At 43.2% G+C, this 23218-nt stretch overlaps 1 protein-coding gene across 13 annotated transcripts in view; it reads right to left on the bottom strand.

Annotated features, from left to right (window-relative positions):
- NCOR2 (nuclear receptor corepressor 2) overlaps positions 1–23218 on the bottom strand; it is an 844184-nt gene that overhangs the window by 173396 nt on the left and 647570 nt on the right. For all 13 annotated transcript variants that reach the window (XM_033955736.1, XM_033955745.1, XM_033955746.1 and 10 more), the window contains exon 19: positions 2608–2755. In XM_033955736.1, coding sequence (XP_033811627.1) covers positions 2608–2755 — 148 coding nt within the window. The remainder of the gene's footprint in view (positions 1–2607; positions 2756–23218) is intronic.

Here is a 23218-nt window from a genome sequence, read left to right as displayed (position 1 = left end):
GGGGGGTCACAGTCACTTGAGCCAGTCCTATGGATAACTCTAGAGTCCGCCCATGTTCTGCTTACCACCCCACCCCATTGTTATGCAGAATGCTCATAATCCAAGTTTCCAAGTTTATTTAACATTTGATATACTGCACTGGTGATAGTGAGATACCGGTTACTGCTACACTACTTGTACAATTTGCCATTGATTCATACAGGGAATGGATGCTTAAGCTTTTTTTCAAATATAAAGATGTTCCATTTATGTCAAAAGTAGTGAGAATGTATCGAGACGTGTCACGTTCAAATATGTTACTGGCTGTATGGAGGTGGAAGAAGACATCTTTTTCCTTACAGAACCTACGGCAACAAGAGGGCATCCGCTAAAAATCAGGGGTGGGAGATTTCATGGTGACATTAGGAAGTATTTCTTCACCGAAAGGGTGGTTGGTTGATCGTTGGAATGATCTTCCACTTCAGGTAGTAGAGGCCAACAACGTGCTTGATTTTAAGAATAAATGGGATAAACATGTGGGTTCACTTCGAGGAAGTGCTTAGGGGAGTGGGTTTTTCGAGTGGGCAAACTTAATGGGCCGACAGCCCTTTTCTGCCATCATACTCTATGTTTCTATGTTAAAAAAACAGTTTCTTATTTTGAGGCTCATGGTTATGCAGTTGGAGGCAACGTTTGTTTTGAGATACCCCTGCAAATGTGTTATGCACTATCAAGGGAGTAGATATGTATTTTTTGAACCTCAGTAGTTGTCAAAATTTATTTCCGTCAAAGAGCAAACTGTAGATATGACATGAGATATGCTACTTGTATATAGCTCAATGAAGTTAAGTTTAGGGCCCACCTAGCCACATCTTTATTTTCTTTCTTTCGAATAATTACCAGTGAAATATTTCAGTTAAATTTGCAGTTCTAGCCTCCTATATTGTGGACTAATTATACAAGCTAGCATAGTTGTTATTTCTTGGAAAATTGTGATTTGTTTTTTGAGAATGATTGTTAAACTGCCATTGTATTATTTCTTTCTTTTTGATTATGTGTTTGTCAAAAAAGTTAAAATGCATGAATAAATTTAAAAAAAAAAGATATACTGCATTGGCAAAACATCTATGCGGTTTACATATGATAAAAATAAGCGTAAAAATAAAATAAAAGTTAAAATAGAATAAAAAATGGAACTACATAAGTAATTGTAAAGTAAGTAAAGATAAAGTTAAATGCCTAAATATGTGCTCCCAGTTTCAGATTAATCCTCACAAAACCCTGCACTGATCAAAAATTTATTAAATTATCAATCTAACGCATCCATAAACAAAAAGGTTTTTAAAAGAGTTTTAAATTGCTCAACATTGGATTCTAAATCAGATATAATTAGGAAGAGCATGATTTTCAGCGGCACCATCCAGATACTTCCTAATTCTATGAAGTTGCATACACAATTTGATGCTTACCCCCCAAATTCTGTGTATATAGTGCACAGTTAATGCGAGAGCTGTTGTTGCCACTATCTATTCATATTTATATCTATCTACAGGATGAGGCAAAAAAAATAAGTATCCCACTAGAGTGGGTATTTTTTTTTTTTTGCTATTTCTCAGCAACCACTTGGAAATTCAATGTGAAATTTTACAGCTTTATTTGTTGTTACTATCTACGTTTAATGTGACTAGCGGAATGAGGTTATCTTTAAACCGAGATAGGATATATGTTTAATTACCTACGTGGCATAAATGTACATGAGGCAAGTCAATTGAAAAGAAACTCTGGAGTGAGGGCATAGGATAAAGGTGAAAGGGGATAGATTCAGAAGTAAGCTCAGAAAATACTTTTTCCACAGAAAGGGTGGTGTGTGTGTGGAACGGTCTTCCGGTGGAGGTGATGGAGATGAAGTGTTTCTAAATTCAAGAAAGCTTGGGACAAGTACATTGGATCTCTAAGGAACAGGAGCGGATAGTGGATGGCATGGTTAGGCAGACTAGATAGTCCATATGGTCTTTATCCGCCTTCGTTTTTCTGTGTTTCTGTTTCTATGATGAAGTTACAGATTTATATAGCACGACCACCCAGCGATTTTCACATGTTGAAAAGTGCACTATAAAACTACAATTTTTTTTTGGGGGTAGGGGTATCAGCTTACTGTTAATGATGTTATAGTGACGTAGACGTTTGTAAACAATAATTTGTATTTGATATGATAATTTACAGACACGTTTAAATAAATTATTTTGGATTGAAACGGCAATTATGGGCAGTTCGGTCACTGTCTCTCTCACATCTGCACCTGTCCCATTTCCACTGAAAACCCTTCTGAGCTGCAGACTTTGGCTTTCTCAGAGAGCAAGCTTGCCTTTATCATTGCCTGACAGAATTAGGGACATCAGAAAATTCAGCAGTGGAACTATCTAGCAAGAAAGCAGAGCTTTCCCCTTGGTACAAAGGACCTTTATATTTGCCTGCCAAGTCCAACTCAGAGCTCCATCATCACCAAAGCAAAATTTAAAAGCTCAGCTTACCAGCATCATCTAATAACTCTCCTGAATTCCAAATCCATCTGGCTAGTGGAGTTAATGGATACAGGGGTGGCTGTGATCAACTGGCAGTGCCACTTACCCTCTGCCTCTTCTGTCATTTCTTCTTCGTTCCCACTTATCCCTGACACTTCCATCTCCTCGTCTTCTGTGGCAGGGGGAAAAGCAGTTTCTTCATTTTGTACTGCTGACATTTTTTTCTTCTTCCGCTTTGCGTTCCTTTCTTTCTCCTAGGACAGATGATAAGAGGCTGTTAGACAGAATCAAGCATCCCCAAAACATCCAAGCAGGCACCTCAGGCTTTCCAAGGATACAGTACTGCTTTATGGATGCTAACGTCCTACTAAGACACAGTGAAATGCAAGCTATGGTTTTAAAGATTGCGATTGCTGGAAATATAAGAACACATCTTAGGTGTGAAAAATATTCATGTACAGATACTTCCTGAGCAAAAGCTGATAGATGAAGTAGCTTCTTCCTGTTCCAGCACTCCTGCCGCGGTTACAGATTGGCATACAAATGTTTATTAAAAACTTTATATACCGCATATCAGCCTAAAAGGGATCCAAGCAGTTTACAGTGTATAGCAGGCGCACAGCCAGTATTATACACCTGGGAGGGGGGGGGCAAGGGTGGACTGGAACGTCAATGTATTTCCTCTCCCCAACAACCACCACCATCACCATTTCTTACCTTTGCTGGCAGGGATGCCCAATCTCTGCCAGCCAATGAGATTCAGAGCCAGAACTGTCTCAGCAGTGCTCTGCAGGGAAGAATCAGCAGCCTCCCTTTCTGCCACTGATATTACCACTCATTGCACTTGCTTAGTTTGTGTGCGAATTGAATATGCGTGAGGCATGCAGACGTCAGTAGCAGGAAGGGAGGCCATCGACTTCTTCCCTGCAGAAACAATGCTAGGGTAGTTCTGGCTGTGGATCTAATTGGCCAGCAAGGATAATAATAATAATAATAATAACTTTATTTTTGTATACCGCAGTACCAGAATAGTACATCTACAGCGAAATTACAAATAAGTCAATCAATCAATATAACTTAGCAAGTCGGAAGCAGGCAAGAAGGAGATCGAGAGGTTATAAACAAGTCAATCGGCGTGACTTAGAAAGTCAGGTGCAGGTAGGTAGGAGGTGCAGGTAGGGAGAAGGCAGGAAGGTGGGAGGTGCAGGAAGGTGGGAGGTACAAGGCATAGTTAAAAATAGAGTTACAAGGAGGGCGGGAGTCAGAGATATTTGTCAAAGAGATAAGTTCTGATTGACTTCCTGAAAGTTTGGTAGGAGGGAGAATTAGAGATGAGAGTGGATAGACATTTGTTCCATTTGCATGCCTGGAACGCCAGGGATTAGGCATCCTCGCCAGCTTGACCCAAAAATAGCAGGGGGGGGGGGCAGGCCTGGGGCCCAGGTCTCCAAGGCCCCCCCCCCAATGGCTAGTCCAAATAAAATTATTTTTGGCAGAGGCATAAGTCAAATGTCATACAAAATACAAAAGTATAAGGGGAAATTATAGAGCCCTTTTATTAAGCTGCGGCATGAACACAATTACCAAAGCAAAAAATAGCTTACCTTGGGGTGTGCTGAGGCCTCCAGTGGTAATTTTGTGATGCACACGTGCTAGCCATATGTAGGGCAGGTCTGGGGAGTGGGCATGGTCTGTGCTAATCGGTTAGTGCAGCTACACTGCTGCGTGCTGATTAATGCATGCTTAGTACATGAGACCTTACTACCTATATAATAAGTAATGGTAGGGTCACTAGATAATTCTTTGATCAGCTTCTTGTAGCGTAATTGTTATTATGTGATCACCAATTACTATCATTACTGTATTTTCATTCTGTATCTTGTGATCCTGATATTTGTCTTTATTATGGAAAATTTAATAAAACTTTTTTGAACTTAAAAAAAAAAGCGATGGTAGGGACTCACGTACTGATGGCCATGTGTAAATGGGAAAATTAGCAGGTGGCCATTAATAGGGGAAATAGAAAAATTGGCCATTTTACTCTGGTGGTAAAAATGGCTTTAGTGTTCATGAATGACCTGTGCAAGGATGTGCTAAGACCGCTTTTTACTGCAGTTTGTTGAAAGGGCCCCTATACTTCTAATAGCCTTTGTATCAGTAAACAGATTACATACCCAGTTATGTACATGTATACAGAGAAAATTCAACGTGACAAATGAGTCCTAGGTGTTACATATGCAATTTCAAACTATAGCTAGTTTTTTTTGGGGGGGGAATGTGGGAGGTATCAACACGGACTACCATTAAGACATGCTATTTTATTATGAACCCCAGTTAATAACTAGGTCTCTCTGCATAAAATGGGAGCTCCCAGAACTGATACTGTGATGTCATAAATGCCTCATTCCACCAGTGCCTATGAGTCAACCTCATCAGTGATATCAGTGGTGTCACAATGGCTTGCATTGCCCTATACTAGGCTTACTTTATAATATCAATTTCAATTTCTTGAGACATTTCTCTTTTCTTTAATTAAAGGGAGATGTTATGCAATGAGACCCTTTATTACAGTGGTCTCAAACTTGCAGCCCGCCAGGTACTATTTTATCATAATCACAAAAGTAAAATAAAACAGTTTCTTGATCATATGTCTCTTTAGCTATAAATTACAATATTATTATTAAGACTTAGCCAAAAGGAAACATTTATAAACTATAAAGAGTTTTACTTCATACAAAATTGTCATTTCTTTAATAAGACATTAACTATATTTTTTTCTGAGGCCCTCCAAGTACCTACAAATCCAAAATGTGGCCCTGCAAAGGGTTTGAGTTTGAGACCACTGCTTTATTAGTAGTTGGGTTTCATTGCATAAAATGGGACCTGTGCACAAGTTATTGTAAAACAACACATCTTAACATTAACTCATATTGATAATACTCCGGAATGGTAGCCCACTTTGCTATCTATGCTCCTATCCAAAAGAAATCTTCAGCACATGCAAAGTCTGACCTTTTTGACCACAAGGTATAAGTAACTCTAAACTACATCACTAATGTAAGGCAAGTTACATCATGCATTAATATAAACTGGAAAAAAAATGCTCATTGGTGGATTTGATCTGATAACAAAGAGTTGAACCAATGTCCATACATTATAAAATCAACAAATGTAGAGTCCTTATCACTTGTACATTTAGGGCCTGATTCTCCAAAGTGCGTCCCGATTTTAGGCAGCTGTAGGCGTCCTACAGCTGTCTAATCAGCCAATCGGGATGCAAGTTTTTAAAAAAAAAATGCTCCCCAGGCAGGCCACCTATATTGAAGGCGAGGCCCGCAAGACACCTAGGCCCTGATTCTGTATAGGACGCCCAGGAGAGGCGTCCTATTCAGAATCGGCCTACACTAAACCCCGATTCTGTAACCGGCGTCCATGTTACAGACGCTGGTTAGAGAATCGGGTTAGATTAGACATGGCCCGCTACACTTATCGCGGCAAGGGATCTCTCTGCCGCTATAAGTATAGCGGGCCGCGGCCTGACCGATCGCTGGCAGGAGGGTGCCCAATCCCTCCTGCCTGAAGACGCACCCTCCCCCCCCCCCCCCCCGACAATATCGATCGCTGGCAGGAGGGTGCCCAAACCCTCCTGCCCGAAGATGCACCCTCCCCCCCCCGGCGCTAACAACCCCCAAACCTCCATCCCACCAAACTAAGTCTAAGGTCTGATTGGCCAATCAGGCCTTAGATTAAGTGGGGATGGGCGGACCCGCAATGCCTAAGGCCTGATTGGTCCAGGCTTCTAGAGTCTGGGCCAATCAGGCCTTAGGCTTCGGCGGGATGGGCCGGGAAGGGGCGGGCCCGCCTCATTTCAACTAGGCGTGCCTGCCGACTGGACGGGCAAAACCCATCTGGCCGTAAGAACAGGTTAGTTTGGTGGGGTGGAGGTTTTGGGGTTGTTAGCGCCGGGGGGAGGGTGCGTCTTCGGGCAGGAGGGATTGGGCACCCTCCTGCCAGTGATCGATATTGTTGAGGGAGGGGAGGGTGCATATTCGACCAGGAGGGATTGGGCACCCTCCTGCCAGCGATCGATATTGTCAGGGGGGGGGAGGTTGCGTCTTCGGGCAGGATATATTGGGCACCCTCCTGCCAGCGATCGGACAGGCCGCGGCCCGCTATACTTATAGCGGCAGAGAGATCCCTTGCCGCGATAAGTATAGCGGCTGCGTCTACTTACAATGTAGACCAGCATTTTGCTGGCCTACATTTTAAGCTTCTCCTCTACTAGGGAGACGCGTAGGGCCGCCTAGGTTCGCCTAAGGCCTGCCTAAGGCCCTTAGGCATCTTGCGGGTCTCCCTAGGCTCCCGGAGGCGCCTTCAGGCCTGCCTGGGGAGCATTTTTTTTTTTTTTAAACGTGCATCCCGATTGGCTGATTAGACAGCTGTAGGACGCCTACAGCTGCCTAAAATCGGGACGCACTTTGGAGAATCAGGCCCACACAGTCTATATAAAAAAAAGCTCTTTCATTTACAACTAAACAGCAATACACTACAGCTGGCCAGGCACAAACACTAAGCTGATGTATTAGACAGAATCTACTGATATCATGCCACCCATTGAAAAATGACTTTTCTGATCTGAAGAAGGTGGTATTGCCTTCAAAAGCTAAAAAAAAAAATGTATTAAGTTAGTCAAATCCAACAAACTAATAGGGAGATAACTCGTATTATTCTGTGATGAAAATGAATAATCACAATTAAAATCACAGCTCTCAATTGAATTTAAACCTTATTGTGAAGTGCTCAGACCTTATACCCTTTGTGGTCGGGTCAGGGACAGTAAAGTCAATGATGGTCCCTGTGTTAACCTCAGTTCGGTGATAACACTAAATCTAAGGGTATAAGGTCTGAGCACTTCACAATAAGCACTTCACAATTTATTGTAAACCACTTCAAACTTCACGGTATAGCGGTATATAAGAAATAAAATTATTATTATAAGGTTTAAATTCAAATGAGAGCTATGATTTTAATTGTGATTAAGTTAGTCAAATGTCATTTTTTGTCTTTGTTTTATTTCTATTTATTAGAAAATAAATCTAAAATTTAAATAATAATAATAAAGTTTGCCTCCAAAAGATAAGTAGGACATTAGGGGCTCAATTTTCAAAGCTACTTATGTGGGCAAAACATAACTTGACTATGTTAATAAGTCTTCAGGAAACTGCCCTTCCTCAATGCCGCTAAATATAAATTATTTCATTATGTAAGCAATTTTGACCAGAATGTGAGGAGGAAGAGTTCTCAAGGGGGTGCTTAGGTTAGGGAGAAAACCAAAGTGAGTAGATGGCATATTATTTTCATACAAATAAACAGGTGCATAAATGTTGCACTTTCTATCCACCATGAACTTCAAGAGAATGTCCTTGTCTACGTTCCTTTTCAGAACTGGTGCAGTCATTAGCTAAAAAGTACTCTCTGACTTTGTGCCAATGCGGACTGCTTGCAAGCTGCAGCCTACTAGTTTCATCTCTCTCCCCCTCATGGCTATTGATTTTGGAGACCATGGTGGCCAGTTTAAAAGAGAAAATTCTGAAGTTCAGAGAGCGATGCCAGCCTGGACAGCTCTGGCCTCACATTAAATGGGGTTGAAAACATATTTCTTTCCTCTTACTCAGCAGTACAATGCGGATAGTTCAACACATGCTAGCTAACCTGTGAATTAACGCACATACCTGCAAGCATTAAAGAAGTTCTATTGTTCATGAAAATGTTTAATTAAAACCAGTGTCCAAAACAGACTGAAAAAACATCTGCAAATCAGGAAAACGTCCCAAAACAAACCACAGATTTTGAGCATGTGCACACATCCCTACAGGGTATCTGCATGCCAGAAATATCAGATTTCTTCATTCCCATCCCCTACTTACTGCTTCTAAAGCTTTTTTGTTCCACTAGAATTCTGCTTCCAGGACTTAACCACACAAATTCCAATTACACGCTCCAGGAGACAATTAAAAGCCCTAGAGAAATCAGGATCTGGGAGAAGAATCCAGAGAGGAAGACCTGTTTCTCAGAAGTCCTTAATAACACCTTAACTTTTCCTTTTCTTTGATGTTTCTATTGCTTGCTGCTTTGTTTTCACAGCCTAGCTTGTAGGGATTGAGGGGAGCTGAAACTTAAAAAAAAAAAAAAAAAAGAAGCAGTACAATAATTACGTCTTGTTTGAGAGAGGAAAGATGGAGATATTTTTAGCATGGAATAACAGTGATACAGAGGCAAAGAACGCAGGTTACTATGGCAAAGGTCTTCTTCACTTCAGAGAGTCTTTGCTCTCTATTCATGGCTCACACTAACTGCACACAGGCTGTGCACCAAGAGAAGGAAGGGGAGGAACTCACTACACAGACTCAAACCACGTCTGGCATTCTGACTGACCCCTACACCCGCAGCATCCTCTTAAAAACAGTATGAAATAACGTACAAGGGCTTATTCCTAAACCTTTGCATACCTAGAAGTGATATGAGCAATGTCATTAATTCTTTTTTTCCCCCCATGATCCTAATCACCTCTCCCCCTGACACGGTGTCAGGTCAAAAGTGCGCCGGGACAAAGGCGCGCCCAGACAATTGAGCGCAGCGCGCGCCGCCGCACCGCTCTAAATTACTGTTTTTAGCGCTCCGACGGGGGGGCGTGGGTTACTTAATAGAGATCGCGCCGTGTTGTGGGGGCGTTGTAGGGGGTGTGGGGGGTTGTAACCCCCACATTTTACTGAAAACTTCACTTTTTCCCTGTTTTTAGGGAAAAAGTTCAGTTTACAGTAAAATGTGGAGGGTTACAACCCCCCAAACCCCCCATAACGCCGGCGCGATGTCTATTAAGTAAACTGGGGGGGTTCCCCAACAAAACCCCCATCGGAGCCCCTAAAAACTGTAATTTAGAGCGGCGCGCGCTGCGCTCAATTGTCAGCGCGCGCTTTTGTCTTTCGCGCCGTTGTCTATGAACCCTTGACACCCACCCCCAAGGTTCAGCATCCTTATTGAACAGACAAAAACAAAACTTAAATTCACAACCATGCAGTCTTACAAACATGCAAAACTTTCACCACCACCCACGTCAAACCATCTGGCTCTTTTTCATCAGCAGATTAAAAAGGGTTAGTCCCATTTATTTGAGTAATGAGTACTGGAATTGGGAAGAAGGCTGAAACGTGCAGTAACATCATTTCTGATTTCCCAACCTTGTTTAGGGAAATGCGACTGCACTCAGGGCTAGATTCTCAAGAATTTGTGTTAAAAACTGATGGGCCGCTGCTGGAGCCGTTATTGTAGCGATTTAAAAAAAGTGAGTCATTCTCCAAAAAACGGCTCATGCAAATGAGGCTGGCGGAGAGTAGCAATGATTCGCTAAATTTGCATGTGCACATTGCTGGTGATAGCAATGGGCACATGTGCAGAATAGACACAAAACAAAAAAAACCCAAGAAAAACAAATCGAGATGCCAAAGTCAAACAACCCCCAACCTGACACCTGCCCATCCCCCGGCAGCGGGAGAGATGCCCACTACCTCCCGCCGCTAAGCAACACCCCCTGACACATTCCTCTCCAGCAGCAGTAGAGATGCCCATTCTCTCTTGCCACATCACATAATCACACGACACCTCCCCCCGGCAGCGGGAGAGATTCCCACTCCCTTCCGCCGCCACACAACCCCTCCCATGCCTCTGACAACCCTCCGCTCCCTCCCCCTTGCTTTGCGTGCACCTTAATGCCTCATTCTAAGCAGAAGGGAGCTGTCCGGATGGAACCCTCCACTTCACAGACTTCGACTCCGACCCAGCGTTCAATTTTGGCCTTTGTGGCTGCCGCGGTTGGCTCTTATGGATCCGGAGGATTCCCCGAGCATTTGCTGGCGCGAGGAGCTTCCGGCAATTTGGGGCTAGAGGTTTCTCTCTCTCCTCCAGAGACTATCCCCACCACCGTGCCCTGCTCCACTCGCAGCTCAGTTGGGTGACCCAGGTATGGAGGAAACGCCTGGCGATAACACCGTTGGAAGGGGCTGAGCTCTTGAGAGAACAAGGAGAGCAGAGATTCCTGGGAACCAGTCTTGTGGTTAGAAAAGGACAGAAGAAACCTGCAGTGGTTACCCTAGAGAATATCTGGGAAGCTCTTGAGCGGCTGATTACGACAGTAGCCAGATCTTCGCAGGAATTGACTAATCTTGTGAGTACTGTGGACGTTTTGGGGAAATCATTAACTCATACTAAAGAAGAATTTTCCTCAGAAATTAACAAGGTCAATGATGAAGTGTTAAATTTACAAGAATTGACAAATCGTGACCTCAGAATTACATGGTTCTAATTGTACCGAAAGTTGGCTCGCAGTTAGAACCTTGTAATCCCATGCATAGACTAATTTCTGTACATAGAACCATGTAATTTCTTATGAAATGAAGGAATGGTTAAGTTGCAATAAATCCTCGTGAGTGTTGTAACATCTACATGTCAGATAGAACCTGGAAGTCATCGGAGTTAAAAATACTGAAAATTGTCACTTAGAACCCTGTAATTCTAAGGTCGCGAAATGGTTATCTTAAGGAAAAAATTATTCTTAATAGAAAATTTGAGCAATTAGAAAATCATAATAGAAGATTGAACTTAAGATTACTGAATTTTCTGAAGGCATTTGGAGTGACACCCCTCGAAATGTTCAAATCTGATAGAAATATTGAAATACTCCCCTGAACAAATACCACCAATGAATCGTGTATATTATCTACCTACTAAGAGGCAGTTGGATACCTCTATAGCTGAGGGAGCTCCAAATGTGATAGAACCATTAAATATTACTGAATTATTGGAATCCACACTATCCTCTGAAACAGAGAGCGCGACATTATTAGTTTCTTTGGTCTTTGAACAAGACCTAAATGAAATTCAAAGAATGTATTTTCGTAACTCTCAAATTTCATTTTATGGAAAAAAAGTATGGATTTTCCCGGATGTCACAAGGAACACACATGAACGGAGAAAACTTTTTCTGGCAATGTGACCTGAGACTAACTCTTGACTTATCCCTACAAATGCTTAGTTAAATTTCAAGGGTTAAAATATGTTTTCTTTTTGCCAGAAAAACGCAGAGCCTTCCTAGATATGAAGAAAATAACATCAGGGACAGTGTAATTTAATCTAGATAGTCATAATCAAAGTAGGGCCTTTATATTTTACCGTTAAGCCTATTCTTGATTATTTGCTTAATTGAGTTGCTCCTTACACTTTGTGTACTCCTCCTCCCACTTTTGAATAGAGGTCTAAGAAAGAATTAAGTTTTTATTTTTTTTTTTCTTATCCCTATTATAGAATTATACTATTGGATGTGTTCTTTGTGAAATGTTACTTTCTGCTTTTCTTGAACAAGATGTCTCTTGTGAAACTATGGGCTCCTTTTACAAAGCCACGCGCGCGACTTTTCATCATGTGCTAACCCCTGCGCTGGCCAAAAATACCACCTGCTCAAGAGGAGGCGGTAGCGGCTAGCGCGTCCGGCGGTTTAACGCACGCTATTACGCGCGTTAAACCGCTAGCGTGCCTTGTAAAGAGAGCCCTATGTTAAAATTGTAATAAATAAATAATAATAATAATAATTAAATAAAAGAAGTCCATACAATTCAATTCAGCATACCCAGTCTTCCACTGATATCACAGCCCTCTTCAGCATATTGTAGAACCCAAACACCCCCTGTCCGGACTACCGTTGCAGCTGTGGTTTGCTTTGTTCTCTGTGATTTTTTTTCCCCTGAAGATGCTTGCAGCGAAATAGGGTACGCCTGTTGGGAGAATGCTGGAGAGCGTTTGAAAAATGGCTAATGATTGAGCAGTGAACAGCCACAATAATTTTCAGTACGAGCACGTTGGAGGACATCCCACCCCCCCCTGGACTGAAAACAGCAGAGTGTTTGAGTCTTTTCGGCCGCTGGAGAAACTGTTGACTGAAATCGACGGACTAAGTTAAGTGCAGCTTTCGGTACTTCAAAGAATGGAATGTGATGATGAGTGAGCGTTAATGAGACTTTGAGAAAATGTTCATGGAATAGTGCCAGGCTAAGAGAAATAAACTATTTAAGGGTAAGAAAGGAAATTCTTCCTTGCAGAAGTGGGACACTATTAAACAATTTGCTTTAATTTGTCAGATCTGTGTTACTCCATGTACACCAGGGATCTCAAAGTCCCTCCTTGAGGGCCGCAATCCAGTTGGGTTTTCAGGATTTCCCCAATAAATATGTATTGAAAGCAGTGCATGCACATAGATCTCATGCATATTCATTGGGGAAATCCTGAAAACCCGACTGGATTGTGGCCCTCAAGGAGGGACTTTGAGACCCCTGATGATTTGAGATCCCTGACTGCACCGGAGGACACAATGCGGTCGGCGGTTAGTCCTGCCCCCAACAGCCGATTCTTCATCTGGCCTGCTTTCCAGCCCTCTTAAGGGCTCAGCAGACCAGACCTTTTCCTGCCGCAGCACAGTGAAGGGGAAGTGAGATCGAGTCGTCCCCCTTCACTGCACCGGAGGACACAACGCGATCGGCGGTTAGCCCTGCCCCCAACAGCTGGTTCTCCAGGCCTATCACCTCCTATACCAACAACCCACCAAGGACCGACACCAAGTTCAGTGTCTCTAATTCGTTAGGGCCACGTACTATATTCCTTGACTCTCACTTGTGGCCACCCTGATCAGAGCACTATCTTTTAAAGTTCATAGATTTATATATTTGTTATCTGCCCATGACTCTTATCTCATACCTGTTCATAGACTTTATTACCTACCTGTTCTTAGCCTATACCACTTCTGCTTTTAGATTCATATTGCACACCTGCTCATGACTTACACCTGCTCATGACTTACACCTCGTATTGCCTAGACCAGGGGTGTCAAAGTCCCTCCTCGAGGGCCGGAATCCAGTCGGGTTTTCTGGATTTCCCCAATGAATATGCATTGAAAGCAGTGCATGCAAATAGATCTCATGCAGATTCATTGGGGAAATCCTGAAAACCCGACTGGATTCTGGCCCTCGAGGACCGACTTTGACACCTGTGGCCTAGACCTATATTCCGTCTTATAGAACTGTTCATAGTCTTTTATAACATACCTGCTCATATTCCTATTTAGTACAGATCTACTCATAGTCTTTTATATCATACCTGCTCATAGTCTTATTTTGAACATCTGTTCATAGACCTATATTCAGTACCTGCACTCAAGCCCTCAGATCCTTTCCTCCTATCTGCCCATGAGTATTTCGTATTTTCCCACCTCCCCTTAAGCGTCTGTCTCCCCTCCTCCCCTGCTTCTCCAGTCTGCTCTCCCCCCCTCTCCCTGTCAAGCCTCCCTTCACCACCCTACCTGTTTCCCCAACATGTCTAGGCCCACTTACAAGCTCATTGCCTTTCTCCTCCTCTACTTGCTTAGCACAAGAGGCTGGATTACAAAAGCTTTAGCCTTCGAACCTATACCAACCTACATCGCATGGACTACAATCCCAGGACCTGATAAATTCCTCCGATCCCACCGGTTCGTTCATGACGTCACAGAAACAGGTCCTTTCCCCATCCCTGTGATCAACACTACCCGCCACCCACCCAGACCAACACACAATAGAAAACGATCCCTAAAAAATTTACAACGCACGGAACCTTCGCCCCTCCCAGAACATAAACAAATGCAAGGTGATGCATCTAGGAAAGAAAAACAAGAAACATGAGTATAAGATGTTGGGGGTTAAGTTAGCAAAAAGCGAACAGGAAAGGGATTTGGGGGTACTGATTGACAGTACCCTAAAGCCATCGGCACAATGTGCTGCAGCGGCGAAGAAAGCAAATAGGATGTTGGGCATAATTAAGAAGGGGATTACGAGTAGATCGAAGATGTCATATTGCCACTTTATAGAACAATGGTCAGACCGCACTTAGAATACTGTGTCCAACACTGATCTCCATACCTTAAAAAGGATATAACTCTGCTGGAAAAAGTGCAGAGGCGAGCCACGAAACTTATTAAAGGAATGGAACATTTGAGCTACAAAGATTGACTTAGGAAACTGGGACTGTTTACCCTTGAGACGAGAAGACTGAGAGGGGATTTGATTGAGACTTTCAAAATATTAAAAGGATTTGATAAAATAGACCAAGAAGCAGCATTACTGACATTTTCACATGTGACATGGACAAGAGGTCATAGCCTGAAACTGAGTGGCAGCAGGTTCAGGACAAATGTCAGGAAGTTTTCTTTCACACAGCGTGTGGTGGATGCTTGGAATGCACTCCCGGAGGAAGTTGTGGAGGAGACTACTGTACTGGGATTCAAGCGCAAGTTGGATGCATACCTTCTTGCATATCATATTGAGAGATACGGTAAACCCGGGTCTCCATAAAGGAGTACCTAAATGGGCCGCCACGTGTGCGGATCGCCGGACTAGATGGACCTCGGTCTGATCCGGTGAAGGCGTTTCTTATGTTCTTAACAATCCATTCTTCCTGGCGCCTACCTGAACATTCGCTCGGTTAGAAATAAAGCCCAACTCTTCAAAGATTGGCTGGAAGAAACCCATCTAGACATTGTACTTTTAACCGAAACATGGCTCATTTCCGACCAGGATGCCATCATAGCGGATATTCTCCCACCACATTACAAAATCATCTCCCTCTCAAGAAACTCTAAAAGGGGAGGTGGCCTGGCCATCATTCTCCGTGACCACTTTCACTTCCAAATCCTAGATTCCAAATTAACCAACGACCTGGAAATCCTCACCTGCAAAATCTCCAAAACTGACTACATTGATAACCTTATCATCACGCTATTCTGCATTCTCCCTAATAAATGGAATCTAGCAAAAGAAGACTACTTCGAATTCCTTCTCATGAACTCGGCAGCCGGCACCCACAACCTTTTAGCAGGAGACATCAATCTACACCTTGAGCAAGAAGAAAACCCCAATGGACAGATACCAGAAGACTGGAAGATAGCAAACGTCACGCCAATTTTCAAAAAAGGATCGAGAGGGGAACCGGGCAACTACAGACCTGTGAGCCTTACGTCTGTCCCTGGAAAGATGGTTGAAGCACTGATCAAGGATAGCATAGTCCGGCACCTAGATACTGTGACAGGGATCTGGCTAGTCCTAATAAAGCCCAGGGAAAAGCCCAGGGAAAAGCTCAGGGAAAAGCTCAGGGAAGCATTAATAATGTTCCAGGGACTAAGGAGAAGAAATATCCTGAGTATAGGGAAAATCCTGAGCACAAGGTTAAGAGAGAGCCTGCCCCTTTAAAAGCTCACAGAGCTCAGGCTGGAATGGGAAGGACAGGGCTCTTTAAGGAATTAGCTAAAGCTGCTGTGAGGGGGCGTGGTTATGTGCCGAGTCTCCCTTTTTCTGAAGCTCCCTCGTCAGTGAGAGGGGAGGGACAGCTGGGACTGGAAGCTCAGGGGAAGCTGAGAAGGAAACCAGCTACAGCAGCTAACTTTTGGCCAGCCTTCAGAAGTTCTCACCAGGATAGGGAAATGCAAAACCCTGAAACACAATCGGAGGTTTGTGACATGGACTGGTTAGAGAGTAATGCTATGTCTTCTGGGGAAGAACACCCTATGGAATGGGAATAGGTTTAGGAAAGCCTGAATGTCCTTTTTCCTTGGTGAAAGGGTTTTGTTTTTTGTTTCTTCCTTTTTTTTGAGTTTTATGTTTTGTGAAGGATTTTGTATCCTGTTTTCAACCTGGGCTGGAAGCTGCTGAATTTACTGTTGGGTTAGATAAGTGGAACAGTGGCCACACCTGTGGGAGTACAAGTCTCTCTGCTCCTAGGAAAAGGGAACTGCCACTCAAATCTACCAGAAGCCTAATTAGTGCCTAGAACCAGGTAGCCTAACTATTGCCAAGGCAGGTACGGTTCTAGCACTGCTTGTGGAAATAATACCTAACAGGAACTGTATTTTATGTTCTTAATTTGTGAACTTAAATTGGCCAGCACTAAAGGTGCAGTGATAAGAACTGGCACATAAGAGAAAGAAAGCAGAACAAGAGAAAAATGGAATGTTTTGGGTTTTTACTTTGAATGCCAAATTTTTACCTTTGTTTTGTTTGAAACTTTCCTTGTGGATAAATAAAAGTAATATATTTGGACAAAACCCGGCCAGTGTGGTGTGCAGTTTATGGGAGGCACCAGGCCGCTGTGATCCACCACGGTTACGCTCGCGCCAAGACTGGGATTCTGGGAAGTTACTAGGCCTCGCCAGGATCCCGGTCCCACAATACACACGACTTGATGAAACCCAGTCAACATGGGTTCAGGAAAGGGAAATCATGTTTAACGAATTTACTTCAATTTTTTGAGACCGTGAACAAGCAAATTGATAGTGGAATGCCGGTGGACATAATATATTTGGACTTCCAGAAGGCGTTCGACAAAGTTCCACATGAAAGACTTCTCAGGAAACTACAAAGCCATGGTATAGAGCAGGGGTGTCAAAGTCCCTCCTCGAGGGCCGGAATCCAGTCGGGTTTTCAGGATTTCCCCAATGAATATGCATTGAAAGCAGTGCATGCACATAGATCTCATGCAGATTCATTGGGGAAATCCTGAAAACCCGACTGGATTCCGGCCCTCGAGGACCGACTTTGACACCTGTGGTATAGAGGGAGATATACACAGGTGGATAGGCAAATGGCTGGAAAACAGAAAGCAGAGAGTGGGCATAAATGGGAAGTTCTCAGACTGGGAGAAAGTGACTAGTGGTGTGCCCCAGGGCTCAGTTCTTGGGCCGATCCTATTTAATGTTTACATCAATGACCTGGAAGAAGGAGTATCCAGTGAGATCATTAAATTTGCAGACGACACAAAGCTATGCCGGGCAATCAGATCGCAGGAGGATAGCGAGGAACTCCAGAGCGACTTGTATCAGTTAGAGAAATGGGCAGAGCAATGGCAGATGAAGTTCAACGTGGAGAAATGCAAAGTAATGCATTTAGGTAGTAAGAATAAGGAACACGAGTATAGAATGTCAGGCGCAACTCTGGGTAAGAACGAACAAGAAAAGGACCTGGGTGTACTGATAGATAGGACCCTGAAGCCGTCGGCACAATGCGCGGCAGCGGCAAAGAAAGCAAACAGAATGTTGGGCATGATAAAGAAAGGAATCACGAGTAGATCGGAGAAAGTCATAATGCCGCTTTATAGAGCAATGGTCTGACCACACTTGGAATACTGTGTCCAGCATTGGTCTCCCAACCTAAAGAAGGATATAAAACTGCTTGAGAGGGTGCAGAGACGAGCAACGAAGCTAATAAGAGGTATGGAGAACTTGGAATATGAGGAACGACTCAAGAAACTGGGACTGTTCTCCCTTGAGAAGAGGAGGCTGCGAGGGGACATGATCGAGACGTTCAAAATGCTGAAAGGCATCGATAAAATAGAGCAGGAAAATAAATTATTTACATTGTCCAACGCGACATGGACAAGAGAACATGGTTTGAAGCTAAGGGGGGACAAGTCCAGGACAAATGCCAGGAAGTTCTGCTTTACACAGCGAGTGGTAGACGCCTGGAATGCTCTCCCAAAGGAGGTTATTAAGGAATCCACTGTGCTAGGATTCAAAGGCAAATTAGATGCACATCTCCTTACGAGAGGCATAGAGGGATATGGGTGACTAAAACTACATCAGGTGTATACCTGACTGGGCCTCCGCGTGTGCGGATCGCCGGACTCGATGGACCATGGGTCTGATCCGGAGATGGCAGTTCTTATGTTCTTATGTTATGTTCTTATGTTGCAGACCTATTCTCCTTCCTCACATCGCTAGGCTTCACCAAGCCCTTACCACAACACATAATAAAGGTCACCAGCTTGACTTTATCACCTTCCTTTCCAACACCCCCACTACTCCCAACATAAGTCTCACAGAACAAAATTGGTCTAACACCCCTTGGTCCGACCACCTCCTTTGTCATTTCGAGCTATCCTGGCTCAAAAAATAACCAGACAGGAAGCCCACGCCTTACCATACAAAGACGATGACCTGGACAAGAGAAAAAATTAATCCAGCTGATTTCTGGTCACATTACACCCTCATTTCTAACTCCAACCCCGACCCTAATTTCCACCTAGACTGGAAAAACTTCAGCGACCAAGTCCTAAACACCATCGCCCCCCTAAGACTTCGCAAGAAAACCCCTCGGCCCTCAAACAACAAAATGCCATAAAACGCAAAGTAAGGAAACTAGAAAGAACATGGCGTAAATCAGGGACTGACAATGATAGACTTAACCGGCGACTGAAAGTCAACGAATACAAAAGATTGATCAACGAAAAACGCAGTAAATATTACTCCCAACTAATCAACACCCCTTTTCTAAACAGTAAAGCACTTTTTAGAATAGTCAACTCCCTTCTAGACACAGATTCACACAAACGCTCCAGCTCAGAGCTCCCGCCCCCCGCTACAATCCTAGCAGACCATTTTGCCAACAAAATCCAAACCTTAAAATCGTCTCTTATAGCTCCCAGCACTGAGCCATTATTCAATCTTCCAGCAGCAGACACAATAGGTTCAATTGCTGACATGACCTGGAGCTCCTTCGAAAGCCCAGACTGGAACCTTTTTCTCAAACTCTACTCAAAATACGCTAATTCCAACTGCCTATTAGACAATTGCCCACCCACCATCATGAAACTTGGCCACATTCTTGGATCCCCCCGCCTTAAAAACAACAAGGAACCCATCTCCTCCGCCGCCAACTATAGACCCATCGCCAACATACCACTCTTCCAAAAACTCATGGAAGGCCTTATTAACCATGACTTCATGAATTACCTAGAAAAGTTCAACATTCTTCACGATTCCCAATCCGGCTTCCGCACTAACCACAGCACAGAAACTGTCTTAGCTGCTCTAACCAATTACCTCCTCCACCTGTTCTCACTGGGAAAAAGCGCCCTAGTACTCCAATTCGACCTAAGCAGCGCCTTCGATCTGGTCGACCATGACATCCTGCTCCACTGCCTTGACTCCATCGGCATTACCGGCCAAGTACTAAACTGGTTCTCAAGCTTCCTAACTAACCGTACCTATCAGGTCCACAGCAATGGAACTTTCTCCCATCACTGGCATAATACCTGCGGAGTCCCACAAGGCTTCCCCCTATCCCCCTCCCTTTTCAACATTTACTTGGCCCCTCTGGCATGGACACTAGCCGACTTAAACCTAAAATCATTCATATACGCAGATGACATCACCATTATCATTCCCCTAACTTCATTCACACAACAGATGGAACAACTCACCTCTTCTGTCCTCACCAAGTTAGAACTATGGACCTCTCAATTCAAATTCAAATTGAACACCGAAAAAACCAAAATTTTCCTGGCATGTCCTACCCATAAACTAACAAACACTTCCCTGAAATTGAACAGCCTAGACTATCCCATCAACCCCACCATAAAAATCCTTGGAGTCATCCTAGACAGATGCCTGACCTTCGAAGATCATACCAGTGCCCAGGTCAAAAAATGTTTCTGCTCCCTCTGGAAACTTCACACCATTAAACGCCACTTCGTCCACCTCTCCTTCCGTCTACTGGTCCAATCACTAATCTTAAGCATACTGGACTATTGTAACATCATATACCTGAGAGCCTATAAAAACACCATCAAACATTTAAGAATAGTTCAAAATGCTGCCGTCCGCCTCATCTTCGGCCTCAAAAAATATGACCACGTTAGCCCCTATTACACTAAACTCCACTGGCTGCCGGTGGAGGCAAGAATCATCTTTAAATTCGCTTGCATCTGCTTCAAAACCTTAGCAGGCTCTTCACCAATCTACCTATCTGAGCACCTTGAAATTGCAGGCCCCTCTCGTACACGAAACACTTACCTGTTTTCCTTTCCTTCCCTGAAGGGCTGCCTCTACAAGAAATTCCTCGACAGATCCCTAGCATTCCAAGCGGGCAAATGGAACAAATGCCTCACAACCCTCATCTCCAATTCCCCCCCCTATCAAATGTTCAGGAAGTCAATCAAAACCTACCTTTTTGACAAATTCCTCTAACTTCTCCCCCCCTCTTCCCTGCCTCCTCCTCTAACCTCGACTTACCTCCAGACTCATCACCGCCTTATGTAACACTGCTTTAAGAAACACCGCTGTATGTACCTCACAGCAAATGTAACAACTCTGCAAATGTAACCTAGCTGTAAAATAACTTCACCGTAAATGTATCGTAAAAAAAATGTAAACGTAGCATCGCCGAAAATGTAACTTCGCTGTAAATGTACAGTCTCTTCATCTGTTAACTGCATAGAACTTCCATGGTAATGCGGTATACAAGAATAAAGTTATTATTATTATTACTACACTAATTTGGTATCAATTTGGCTGTAAGAAGCATTTTTTTCTATGCCTTTTCTTGTATTACTCTTTTCTTTATAAGTATTCTGATATGTCTATATTAATGTGTATTTCCCCAAAATGTGAAAGCAATATTATATACTTAACAGCAAAAAGAGTAAAATAAAAATGACTATTATTAATAAAACCTTATTGTTTCAAAATTCTTGACAAACCATTTTTCTCCACTCATACAGTTTCACTGACTTGGACCCAAGACTACACAGCAGGTTACTGAAACAGTATAGTGGCCAAAGAGGAAGAACAGTGCACTCCGTAGCCATCAGGGATCATGGCCATTGTGACAGGAACCCTGCGAACCCTGAGCTTGATCCTCAGGAATATGAACCTTGTCCTACCAGCCACTTAGGAAGGAAAGGTTTAGAACCCCTGAGAGAAAGAAAGAACCTAATTAAAAAGTCCCAGTTGTAAAACTGCCACTTTAAAGTCTGCAAAAGCTGAATCCCAGTTTAAGAGTGCAAGTCCCTTTAAATCTTCTTCTGTCCCAGCCAGAGGGAGGGGCTCTGGAGCACAGAACTTTAGGAAGCAGCCTTACTTACCATGGAGTGCCAGCACCTGGCCAAGGAGGAAGGAAACAGCCCAGAAAGGCAAACGTAGAGCTGCTAAGAAAATGAGAAACATGAGCAGGTAGAAGTGCCTGATATTGAAATGCAAGAATTGGATTTAGAAGAGGCTTTTTATGACCCATAAGGGGAAGAAATGGATTGGCAGCCTGCTTCTGAAATGCTGGGTAATGCTGAGGGAAACATGGACTTTTGAACAGTGTCACAATATAGAGGAACTGTGAGTAATATTTTTTTTGTGAAAGGACTGAATCTGATGTGATTTTTTTTTCTTGTTGCTTTATTGTCTGAAAGGATTACTTAAAGCTAATTGATTGCTAATGATAAAGCCCAGAGAGGGAAAACGTGTGCTCCCTGTGAACTTTTTGCCAAACGTTTGGGTTTTTTTCTTCTTCTTTGAAGCTGTGCTCTGTTTGAAAGCTACCAGCATGGACTTTGGAGGGCTGGAAGCTGTATACTTTTGGGGAGGTGGAAAGACCAGCAGGTATTAGCTCCACCACCCTGAGAGGGCTTGTGTTCTTTGACCGGGCACAAAGCCCTGCCTTGCTAAGGTCAGAGCTAGAAAAGAAAGAGAAGTGTTTTTTTTTTGTTGTTGTTGTTTTTTTACTGTTAGTGCTAACAGCTGGGTGTCTCCTGAGAAGGGAAGAGCTGTGTGTTCCATTTGAAACTAAGAAAAGGAACAGCACTAAAATGAACTTACTGATTTAAAATTTTGTATGGTATTCAGAACCAAGAAACCAGAAGAATCCTAAATAGGACCTTTTTTCTTTTGTCTAATCCTGTCTGCCATAACAGGGGGAACTGAACTGAGAAGTTTGAACTCTGCTCAGATTGCTGAGAACTATAGCTTTACTAAATCAAAGTGGAGCCATTTGAATTTCCTTTGCAAAGTGTTTTGCTGTGGGGATTTTTTTTGTTTGATTATGTGTTTGAAAATCCTGACAACCTGACATCCTGACAAAGAGAAATTGTTGGTGTTTTTTTTTGTTTTGTTCCTTAACGCTAATAAACCAGTCTTGTTTTCCTTTCCAAGAGTCCTGGTATGCCTGGGGAGCTACCGGGGAAGGGAAATTGGGAATAAGACCAAGTAGCCATTCTGACTTTGTGATTGTGGGACCAGCACAGGCCTTCACTCGGCCAGCCGCAGGTCCCTGTCACACCATGTAGCCAGCAGAATTATGCATGTGCCTTGGAAAATGTGCAAACAGCTCCGTCCCAGATACATGTAACATGTGACAGAAGGGGGGGGGGTGGAGCTTTGCTGCCAACAGGCATGGATGCATGATCTGTTAACTCTCCCTTCCCTGCACTTTTGAAAGCCTTTAGCAGCTATAATTTTACCTTTTTCAAAATGAATTTTGTGTAAGTTTTAGTAAAACAGTATGGCATCCAAAAAACAGATGAAACTGAAGACTGCTTTTGCCACCGGTGGAGCAAAAAGACCAAAACAGGATCCTCAAACACCTTCAAAGGTGCTGTTGCCATCAGAACAGAGTGAAAATAGTAATCCGGTAATGCTGAAGCTTAAGAAAATACTGGATTCAGTACAAGAAAATACTGAAAAGCTTAATTTAATCCAGGCTGAAGTTCTGAATTTGTCACAAAAATTGACATTGTGCTCGGTTAGAATTGATCAGATGGAGCAGAGAGTTGTAGGATGTGAAGAAAAACTGATTAAGACTACAGCTGACAGGAAAATTATTAAA

This window comes from Geotrypetes seraphini, chromosome 8 (genome assembly GCF_902459505.1).
Source record: "Geotrypetes seraphini chromosome 8, aGeoSer1.1, whole genome shotgun sequence".
Classification (NCBI taxonomy): Eukaryota; Metazoa; Chordata; class Amphibia; order Gymnophiona; family Dermophiidae; genus Geotrypetes; species Geotrypetes seraphini.
Note: the sequence above shows the minus strand (reverse complement) of the source record. Positions and strands in the feature narration are given on the sequence as shown.